The sequence below is a fragment of the Ovis aries genome, chromosome 2, assembly GCF_016772045.2.
Source record: "Ovis aries strain OAR_USU_Benz2616 breed Rambouillet chromosome 2, ARS-UI_Ramb_v3.0, whole genome shotgun sequence".
Lineage (NCBI taxonomy): Eukaryota > Metazoa > Chordata > Mammalia > Artiodactyla > Bovidae > Ovis > Ovis aries.
In genome coordinates this window covers 248,509,605-248,520,286 of record NC_056055.1, presented here as the reverse complement: position 1 = coordinate 248,520,286, position 10,682 = coordinate 248,509,605, and the positions used below count along the sequence as shown (strand labels likewise).

Below are 10,682 nucleotides of genomic sequence, written 5' to 3'. Positions count from 1 at the left end.
TACTGACGCTCTTGATGGGAGCTCACTTCTCAGTGACCCAGGGTCAGAGAGCCTGCGCGGCCGTGTCCTTTAGTTCTCAGCGCTCCCTTGGCATCGCTGTCTGTGTGGTGCGGCGCTGGGGTTTCTGCAGAGCAGGCTCAGCCCTGCAGGGTCTCTCGCCCACACCGCAGGCTCTTCTCCTCCCCTTTCCCTGCGGCTCTCTTGCCTGGTGGCTTCTGTGTTGCTTCGTCCAGTCGGTATCTCTTTGTCCTCATCGTGACTTCTCGGCACGTGCAGCTCTCCTCTTCTTGAAACGTTCTTTCTGCTCGGCCTTTGAGGTCGTCCCTCTGGGTTCCCGCTCGCCTCCACTTGTCGTCCCCCTCATCGCTTCCTCTCAAGGCCCGGCCTCCAGACCTTAGAGTCCCTCAGGCATCAGCCTTCCTCTGCACCGGGTCCCTGCGTGAGCTCAGCCATGCCCAGGATCTGCAGCTCCACCCATTCCCGAGGGCTCCCCAGGCGACGCTGGTGGCGGTGCGTCCACCTGCCAACGCGGGAGACACAGGAGACACCCGTTGGCTCGATCCCCGGGTCGGGAAGACCCCCTGGAGGAGGAAATGTCAACCCACCCCAGTGTTCTCGCCTGGAGAATCCATGGACAGAGGAGCCTGGCGGGCTACGGTCCATGGGGTCACAAAGCGTCGGACACGACTGAGCAACTTAGCATGCGTGCACCCACCTGCTGATTCTCAGTTTCAGCTCCAGCTCAGGTGCCTGTAAACTCTGCCCTAAGGCATCCTCATGCAGGTGCCTTAAGGACGCCTCTTGGTGTGGAAGCATCTGACTTCTGTCATGTCCAAAGTCAAATTCCCGATTTCCTCCCTGTGGGAAGCCTGTTCCTCCGTGGTCTTCATCTTAGCGTGAGTGCATACGTCATCCTTCCGGCTCTTGGGGTAAAAGTCAGCATCACTCTTCAGTCCTCATCTTGCCTCACACTCTGTTGTACCCATCTTTCTTAAATACATCCAGAATGTGAGCGCCTCTCCTCGGGAGTTGCCAGCTTAGTGCCGGCCGCCGTCATCTCTCATCCTTTCCCCCCTGCTTATCCTCTTGCCCTCGTGGTCTGTATTTCACATCAGCCCCGTGGTCCTTTTTATAACTCAAGTCAGATAACATTCATTCCCCAGTTCAGACCCTTGGTGGCTTCTCTCAGCTCTCAGTACAGCACCTGAAAGCCCCATCTGAGATCTCCAGCTCCCTCCCCTTGCCCACTGGCTTCTGGGGTGCTCTTAGATCACAGCTGGCAGTTTTTGCCTCAGGGCCTTTGCACTTGCTGTTCCTTTAGCTTGGAATGATTTCCCAGGTAATCCCATGCCTCGTTCTCTCACTGAATTCAGTTCTCTGCTCAGCTGTCACTCTTAAAAGGAGGCCCTGTTTAGAATAACGCCAAGCCTCTGCGCCCCTTATACTCCGTGTTGGTGTTGCTTTTACGAGGTTTTCTTTTCCTTTATTGTGCTAATCCCACCTGGCGTGATACATTTGATCAGGTGCTTGCTAACAGTCTTTCTCGGTAGAGTGTAAGCTCTAGGGGGGTAGGAACCATATCAGAATGATTTGGATCGATGATGCTCAGTAGGGTTTGTGTTACACAATAGGTGGCTCAGAAAGTGCTTTTGAATGTGCACATTTTAATCTTTTTCCTGGGTGTGGGCTCCTTGGAGCCATCCAGATTCTTCTGCAGTCATGATCCAGGGGGACGGTGGCCCCTTGCTCCCCATCCTCAGGCTCCCAGGCCGGGGCAGCTGGGCCACCCACCTGGAGGCCCCTAAGTGAGCAACTCGATCAGCACTAGCCTGCCTGCATCTCCTGGTTCCAGATGCCAGGGGCGAGGAAGCAGTTGCCAGTTGCCCCGCTCTTGAGGTGCAGAGAGGCCGGTGGTACAGCCTACATCCCAGAAGTCATCTAGATGCCTGTTTCTCCATCACTCTGGGTCCCAGCAGGCAAGGGAGGAGACTGGAGCCTTGGTTCTGTCTCGCTCCTTCTCTTCCCTCTCCCCCATCTATTGTCAGAGCTAATTCGAGGAAGGCCCCAAGGCGGGCGACAGCAGGTGGCTGCTGGCCAGGGCCAGGTGGTGGCTGCCCTGTTCTGAGCGCCAGGTCGACGCGGCTGCTCGGAAGCTGAGGCAGGCGCACCGCTGGCGGAGTGGCGGCTCCAGAGTGTGGCCTCGGGCTGAGCGGCTCCCGGGGTGTCTCTCTCACTGGACACCCACGTGCATCCTTGGTACCAAGTCTGCCGAGTGTGTGACGCTTTGCATTCTGCAAGGAGATTTCACGTATCTTTCATTTGTCTCCACACCCACTGGGTTTGCGCCTTAACTTTTACTTAACTTTTACTCTCTTCACTGTATGGATGTGAGAGCTTTGCCAGATGCGTGCAGTGTGCGCCCACCACCGCAGTCAGGACAGGACCTCAGCCCCAGGGCCCCCGTGCCCCCTGGGTCAGCCCTTCTCCACCTCTGGCTGCTGAGAGCCGCAGGTTCGTTCTGTCTTCGTGCTTTTGCCTCTTCCAAGACGCCATGTGAACGGGCGCTCCTGCAGCGCGCATCTTCTGGGTCTGGCCGCTCACCGAGCTCGGCGCGTTTGAGGATTACTCACGTTACTGTGTGTGTCACTTGCTCCTTTCTCTTGCCGAGTGTGAGCCCCTGGGGTGGACGTGTGTCTGTGCCTCTCCAGCTGATGTGTAGCTTGTTTCTACGCTTGAGTGATTATGAGTGAACCTTCTAAAAACACGTACATGTGTTTTTGGTACAAACAAGCTTTTGTTTCCCTTGGGTGAATCCTTGGAGTAGAAACACTCGGCTGTGTGGTAGATGTATATTTAACTCTCTGAGAAGCGGCCAGGCTGTTTCCTAAGGTGGGAGCACGGTCTCGCATTCCCCGACAGTGTGCGTGAGGGCTCTGGTCCCTCCGCCTCCTTGCCAGCTCTTGGTGTAGTCAAGCTTCGACTTTGGTCGTGCTCATAGGGGTGCAGTGGGGTCGTCGTGTTTTAAGCTCTCATTTTCCTGATGGCGTTGAGCACCGTTGCATGTGTATATCTGCCATTCGTATATTGTCTTTTGTGAGGTGTTTAAATCTTTCACCCCTCTAAGAAATTGGGTTATTTTCCTATTATTGGGCTTTGTGAGTCCTTTATATTTCTTGGGTAAAAGTCCTTTATCAGGTATGTGGTTTGTAACTATTGTCTCCCAGTCTGTATCTTATATGGGTTATCCTCTTATTAGTTTCTTTTGAAGAGCAAATGTTCTTGAGTTTGATGAAGCCCAACCTCTCAATTTGCTCTTCTATGAATCAGGCTATTAATGTTGTATCTTAGAAAACTTTTGAGATCACAATGATTTTTCTGCTGTGTTTTCTTTCAAAACTTGTATGGTTTTAGGTCTGATATTTAGGTTTATGATCTATTTTGAGTTAATTTTGGACACAATATGAGATGTGGAGTCGAGATTTTTCTGCATGGGGATCTGCGGCTGTTCCCGCCGTTTACTGTAAAGACTCTCTGCTTATGTCATTGTTTCTGCACCTTGTCGAAGGTCAGGTGACATTTTCTGTGTGGATTCACCTCTGGGCTCTCCGCCCTGTCCTTTAGGTCTCTGTGATTATCCTCTCACCAATACCGCATAGTCTTGGCTAGTTTATTTTTATAGTCAAGTCTGAAAATCGGCTGGTGGCCACGCCTACCTCCTCAGCACATGTGTGTTTTTCTTAATTGCCCTCACTCTACAGATGCGGACACCGACCGCAATCCTGGTTAGCTGCCTCACTCACAGCCTCTTGTATATAGTCTGTTAGATGCTCAGCACATACTCCAACCCTGTGTCTTCTCAGCGGCCTGGCCTGATGCTCGCCGTGTTCTCTGGATTTTGGTTTGGGTTTAAGTCTCAGCCCTGGTTTTATTGGTTGTGTGGCCCTGGTTTTAATCTCCGTATGCCTCAGCTTCCGTACCTGTCAATGAGTATCATGATGGTACTTGCCAAATAGACTGTGGTGAAAGTGAAATGGTATAGACGGTGGTGAAAACGAAAGGGGACCGTTTGTTGGGTCAAGCTCTGAAATTGTTGATATTTGATCATTTCTGATGGACACACATGACTGTCTTGCCTCACCCAACCTGAAGCTCAGCCTCGCAGCGCTAGGTAGGCAGGAGAGCGTCCGCTGCAGAGGCGGTTGCCGCGGTCGTCATCGTCCTCGCTGTTCCTCTCGCTGCTCCTGTGGTCTCACTGTTATCGAGGGCGGCGGCCCCTGCAGCTGAAGCTTCGTCTTCCACGTGTCCTCAGTCAGGCAGCCAAAGTCCGCCAAGCCCACCCTGTGTGACAAGCTTCTTAGGAGTCTGCAGGCTGTGAGAGGGCCTCTGGGAGCAGAAATGCCCAGTTGGTGTGGACAGGTGTGGCGAGTGCAAGAGGAGAAGGTTGGGAAGCGGGGGCAAGTGGGTCGGCTGGACGTCCAGGTGGGGCCTGGGAGGTGGCCTTTATGGAAGGGGGGTTTGGGTGCAGGTTGCAGCTTGCTCAAAGGCCCGGAAAGGGGAGCAGATGAATTCAGGGGAGCCTGAGGTTTGACTGTGGGGTGGAGAAGCCAGTGGCGGCCTAGAGTGGCTCATAATCGCCCCGTCCTCTGCCTCCACAGGTGGCCAGACTCGCCTGCGGAGCCCGTGGGCAGACCTCCCCCGCCTCCACCATGTCTGCGAGAACCATCATCATCGACCACGGCTCTGCCTTTCTGAAGGCTGGCTTGTCGGGCTGGAATGAGCCGCAGCTGGTCTTGCCCAGTGTCGTGAACTACATCCCCTGCCGGGAGAACCCGGGCCCCAGCTACGCTCGGCGGCGCGTGAGTCTTGGCATTGACATTTGCCGACCCGACACCTTCAGCTACCCCGTGCAGCGGGGCCGCGTCATCAACTGGGAGGGTGTGGAGCACATCTGGTCGTTTATCCTGGAGAAGCACCGGCTGGAGCATGGGGACTTCCCTGTGATCGTCACAGAGAGCCCCGTCAAGGAGCCCGTGGACCGTCAGAAGACCCTGGAGGTAAGGGCTTCTCTGGGCTGCCCATCCAGGGAGCGGGCCTGACACTGTGTTCAGACCCGCGTGGGTGCGGGAGCTCCGCCCTCTGAGGCATTCACCCTGTGAATACTGACTGCCCCGTGTGTGCCCAGCACTCACGTTAGGCAAGGGGGGCTCACAGAGGCCCCCGGGGCAGGAGGCAGCAGGCCAGCGCGCTGTGAACAGGCTGCTGTGCGGAGGGGCTCCGGGCGCTCACGGGCTCCCTAAATGTTCACAGAGAACCTTCTGGTCTTCAAAGAGCTTATGTGCTGGAGGAATGCTTGATGGTGAGGAAGTTAACAAAATTCCAGGTAGTAATCAGTTCTAAAACCAAAATGCAATGGGGTGAAACTGACTGAGGGAAAGAAGGGGAGCCCCTTGGAAGATGGTGATCAGGGAGGCCTTCTCTGGGAGGCTGGAGCCCAGCAAACTAGGGAGGGTGATAACAGGGAGCCAGGGGCTGGATCTCATAGGTCTGGTAGGCTGTGGGACGTGGTTGGATTTTATTCTGAACCGAAGGTTAGCAAACTATAGCCAGTTGGTCAAGTGTGGCTTACCATCTGTCTTTATAAATAAAGATTTATTGAAACGTACCCACGCCCGCTCATTTACACATCACCTAAACGGCTGCTTTCACCCTGCAGCCCAGAACTGAGTAGTTGGAAAGAGACTGTGGCTCGTAAAGCCCGAAGAGTACTTACCGTTGTGGGTCTGCTAGATAAAATACACGGTAGATTGGAATTTCCCATCACAGCAAATAATATTTCAGTGTATCAAACACTGCATAGGATAAACAGTGAAGCAAAGTGAAGTCGCTCAGTTACGTCCAGGTCTTTGCGACCCCATGAACCGCACCCTACCAGGCTCCTCCGTCCATGGGATTTTCCAGGCAAGAGTACTGGAGTGGGCTGCCATTGCCTTCTCCAGAGGATCTTCCTGACCCTGACCTGGATCGAACCCAAGTCTCCTATGTTGTAGGCAGACGCTTTACCGTCTGAGCCGCCAGGGAAGTCCTAGGACATAGTGAAGCATTATTTGTTGTCCATCTGAAATTCAGATTTAATTGGGTATCTTGTATTTTTATTTGTTACATCTGACACCCTGAACCATTTATAGAAAATGTTTGCCAGCCTCTGCTCTGAGTGAATATGGAGCTCCTGGAGAGCTTTAAGTGGAGTGTGGGGTTTGCATTTGATTTTTTTTTTGAAAAAGAGGACCTTGGCTTCTGTATGGGGAGTGGATGGTAAAGGGGCAATATTCTGAACATAGGAATGGACGGAGCTCCCTCCCACTGAGGGGAGAAGGTGGGCCTGCAGGCCTGCAAAGGCGGCTCGGTGGCCAGAGGTTACAGGGGCTACAGAGCTGGGCCGTTGGAGCCTTTCTGCATCTGTGGTGTCAGAGCCCTGGGGATGCAGCCTGGGCTGGGCGGTTGGGGAGGAGGGGGTGGGGTGCTCTGTAAAGACTGTGGGGGTGACAGGCAGAGGAAAAATCAGCCGGGGGACTTGCCAAGCTCTAAAGATCAGAATTCCAGCTTTGTCTTGGTGTTTGGAAAGTGTTTATCTTAAAAAACGGACTTCACGTGTCAGGAGGTTAGCGTGTCTCCCTTGCCCCCCGCCCCCCGCCTTCCCTTCCTGCTGCCCCTCCTTTCAGGAGGCAGTGGTCTGTGTGCAGCATGGCTTTCTTCTCTCATCACTTCCGTCTTATGAAAAAATGGTTCAGGGGCCTCCCTGCTGGCTCGGTGGTGAAGAATCCGCCTGCCAGTGCAGGAGACACAGGTTCCATCTCTGGGCCAGGAAGGCCCCATGTGTTGCGGAGCAGCCAGGCCCGTGACCCGCAGCGACTGAGCCTCTGCTCTGGAGCCCGGGAGCCGCAACCACTGAGCCCGAGCCCCCGAGAGCCCGTGCCCCACAAGCAGAGAGGCCGCCACAGTGAGAGGCGCCCTGCAGCTGGCGCGTAGCCCGATCTCCACAGCTAGAGACAAGCCTGTGCGGCAGAGACCCGGCACGGCCAAAAGTTTAAAAATTGGGAAACAAATAGCTCCGGCTGCAGCTCCCGCGCTGGACCTGCCCCACTTGCGCCGGGCTGCTCACACAGCCAGGCGTCTCAGCGCCTGCGCGCACATGCTGAGGCTCTCCCTGCCCCTCCGCCAGAACGGTCTTCTGAAAGGCCATCGTCAAGCAGCTCCCAAGGGCCAGCCTGGCTTTTTCTGACCCTCCAGGACCCTTCCCGAGTCCCCCCAGGGTGAGCACTCTGCTGGCACTGCCCTGGGGGGCGCGCTGAGTTCTGTCTGCTCCCCTCCTGCAGATCATGTTCGAGTTGCTGGATGTGCCGTCTGTGCTTCTGGCCGACCAGCTGGAGATGTCGCTGTACTCGTCCGGCCTGCTGACGGGCGTGGTGGTGGACTCAGGCTGTGGCCTGACCCGCGTGCAGCCCTTCCACCTGGGCCGCCCGCTGCGGCCCGGGACAAAGACGCTGGAGTTCGCGGGCCAGGACCTCTCGGCCTATCTCTTCAAGAGCCTCTTCAAGGAAGATTACAATCGCCACAACCTGTTCCAGCTGGACACCGTGGCCAGCACCCAGATGCATAAATGCTACGTGCCGCAGAACCTGGGGGAGGAGCTGGACTTCTATCAGGGCCTGCCGAGCGGCGCCGACGAGAGCAACAGCTACCACCTGCCAGACGGCACCGCCGTGGAGCTGACCCCCCTGCAGCGGCTGGCCCCCGAGATGTTCTTCAGCCCCCAGGTGTTCGACCTGCAGGGGCCCAGCCTCTCCCAGGCCACCATGGAGTCCATCGAGGCCTGCGAGGCCAGCCTGTGCCCGCTGCTCGCCTCCCACGTGGTGCCCTGCGGGGGCAACACCCTCTACCCTGGCTTCACCACGCGTCTCTACCAGCTGCTCGACAGCCATTTCGCCCCCACCAAGGCTTCCGTGTTTGCGGGCTCCAGCAGGCACTTTAGCGTCTGGCTGGGAGCGTCCGTGGTGGCTCACCTGTCGACGTACAAGTCCGAGTGGCTGACAAAGCAGGAGTATGACGAGAGCTTCAGGATGTAGCCAGCTGGTCTGCTGCTGCGGCCCAGCTCCCCTCAGAAGGCCATGGGGGGCTCATCCCAGCGGGAGGCTGGGCCGGGGTGGGGATAGCTGGCTTTGGAATTCAAAGGTCATGGGAGACTGTTTTAGGCTCTAGGGTTTTATCTTGTTTCAAGACTGGGGTTCACCCCGTGGGAGGACAGGGTAACCCTTCGAGGGGCTAGTCTGTCACTGGGATCGAGCGGCCAGCTGCCATCTCCACGCTTAACAGTTGCTTGCTTTTTCCTGGCGTTTCTCTTGGGCGGTCCCATTCTTTTGATGGAGTAGGTTTTAACGGGGGCAAGGGAGAATTATTTTTGAGTAGGGGATAGGGTGGGTGGGGATGGGAGAGTTGAAGTCTGTAGACCTCCCCACTCCTTGCAGGTGAGTGGGGGTTGGTGCAGGAAGCCTGGCGCGCCCTTCCTGCCCTTGGGCCCCTGGCCGAGGTCTTGTTTTCCGTATGCGAATAAATAACTTGTTTGGAAGTGCTGCCTTCTGTGGTCATGGATGGGGTAGGGTGGGCAGTCCCTTTCGGGGGACGCAGGGAGTGTGAGCACGTGAGTGCCGGGGTGGGGCCCAAGCCGCCCGTGGGGGCTTCAGGGACCTGTGAGCGGTGGTTCCCCCAGAGACCAGTGGCTGAGGGCCTGGCGCATCCTTCTCTGACGGCCGCGTCCTCCTGCCTCCTTCCGGATGTCTGGTGGTCCGCAGAGCGCTGTTCCTGTTAGTCTAATGTCTGTTCAGTCAGCGCTGGGGAGCCTACCATGTGTCTGGTATTCTGCTGGGCGCTGTGGGCTTCATGGAGAAAAGACGCGTGAGGTTTCTGGTTCCAGGAGGTTGGCGTCTTCTGCGGGGGCACACGTGACGGGTACAGGCAGGCCTGGGGTGCTGAGGGCTTGCTTCCAGCTCGCTCTGAGAAAGCGAATGTCGCGGCACAGCCCTCTGAATGTTTTGGTTTCCCACTGCTTATAAAAGGCCTCCTCTGGTGGCTCAGATGGCAAAGAATCTACCAGCAATAGAGGAGACCCGAGTTCAGTCCCTGGGTCGGGAAGGTTCCCTGGAGAAGGTCCTGGCAACCCACTCCAGCATTCTTGCCTGGAGAACCCCATGGACGGAGGAGCCTGGTGGGCTGCAGTCTGTGAGGCTGCAGAGGCGGACGCGGCTGAGCGACGCAGCAGCAGCAGCAGTGGGCGTACAAGTCGTGGTCACACTGCAGGCTGCTCAGGGCAGCGTCGTCACAGCCGCAGTTTAAAAACGCTCTGTTGCTGGGACTTCCCTAGTGGTCCAGTGGTGAGAGTCCGTCCACCTTACGATGCAGGGGAAATGGGTTTGATCCCCGGTCAGGAAAGTAAGATCCCACGTTCCTCGGGGCTGCTAAGCCCACACGCCATGGCTAGAGAGCACCGTAGAATGCCTCCTGAGCCTGCACACTGCAACAGACGATCCGCCCGACACAGGAAGGTACCACGTGGCACGCCTCCTGAGCCTGCACACTGCCACAGACGATCCGCCCGACACGGGAAGGTGCCACGTGGCACGCCTCCTGAGCCTGAACACTGCAACGGACGATCCGCCTGACACGGGAAGGTGCCACGTGGCACGCCTCCTGAGCCTGCACGCTGCCACAGACGATCCGCCCGACACGGGAAGGTGCCACGTGGCACGCCTCCTGAGCCTGCACGCTGCCACAGACGATCCGCCCGACACGGGAAGGTGCCACGTGGCACGCCTCCTGAGCCTGCACGCTGCCACAGACGATCCGCCCGACACGGGAAGGTGCCACGTGGCACGCCTCCTGAGCCTGCACACTGCAACGGACGATCCGCCTGACACGGGAAGGTGCCATGTGGCACGCCTCCTGAGCCTGCACGCTGCCACAGACGATCTGCCTGACACTGGAAGGTGCCACGTGGCACGCCTCCTGAGCCTGCATGCTGCCACAGAAGAGCCACCCGACACGGGAAGGTGCCACGTGGCACGCCTCCTGAGCCTGCACGCTGCCACGGACAATCCGCCTGACACAGGAAGGTGCCACATGGCACGCCTCCTGAGCCTGCACACTGCCACAGAAGATCTGCCCAACACAGGAAGGTGCCACGTGGCACGCCTCCTGAGCCTGCATGCTGCCACAGAGGAGCCACCCGACACAGGAAGGTGCCACGTGGCATGCCTCCTGAGCCTGCATGCTGCCACAGAGGAGCCACCCGACACAGGAAGGTGCCACGTGGCATGCCTCCTGAGCCTGCACGCTGCCACAGAAGATCCACCCGACACAGGAAGGTGCCACGTGGCATGCCTCCTGAGCCTGCATGCTGCCACAGAGGAGCCACCCGACACAGGAAGGTGCCACGTGGCATGCCTCCTGAGCCTGCACGCTGCCACAGACGATCCGCCTGACGCGGGAAGGTGCCACGTGGCACGCCTCCTGAGCCTGCACGCTGCCACAGAAGAGCCGCCCGACGCGGGAAGGTGCCACGTGCCGCAGCTGAGAACGGACACAGCCGAGAAAACACGCTTTGTTGCTGGAACGTGCTCGTCCCTGAGCCC

The 10,682-nt window shown here is 57.4% G+C and overlaps 1 protein-coding gene across 1 annotated transcript; it reads left to right on the top strand.

The window, feature by feature from the left end:
• Window positions 1–4,660: 4,660 nt before the first annotated feature.
• Window positions 4,661–8,607, top strand: ACTL8 (actin like 8). Its single transcript, XM_015092934.4, has 2 exons — window positions 4,661–5,054; window positions 7,374–8,607. Exons 1-2 carry the CDS (start codon window positions 4,707–4,709, stop codon window positions 8,121–8,123), a joined length of 1,098 nt encoding a protein of 365 aa, XP_014948420.2. The 5' UTR covers window positions 4,661–4,706; the 3' UTR covers window positions 8,124–8,607.
• The last annotated feature ends 2,075 nt before the right edge of the window (window positions 8,608–10,682 follow it).

Bases quoted from the DNA above. Each gene is read 5' to 3' on its own strand.
- ACTL8 (XM_015092934.4), top strand. From the start codon at position 4,707: ATGTCTGCGAGAACCATCATCATCGACCACGGCTCTGCCTTTCTGAAG. The intron at 5,055-7,373 runs GTAAGGGCTTCT...CCCCTCCTGCAG, and splicing joins ACCGTCAGAAGACCCTGGAG to ATCATGTTCGAGTTGCTGGA.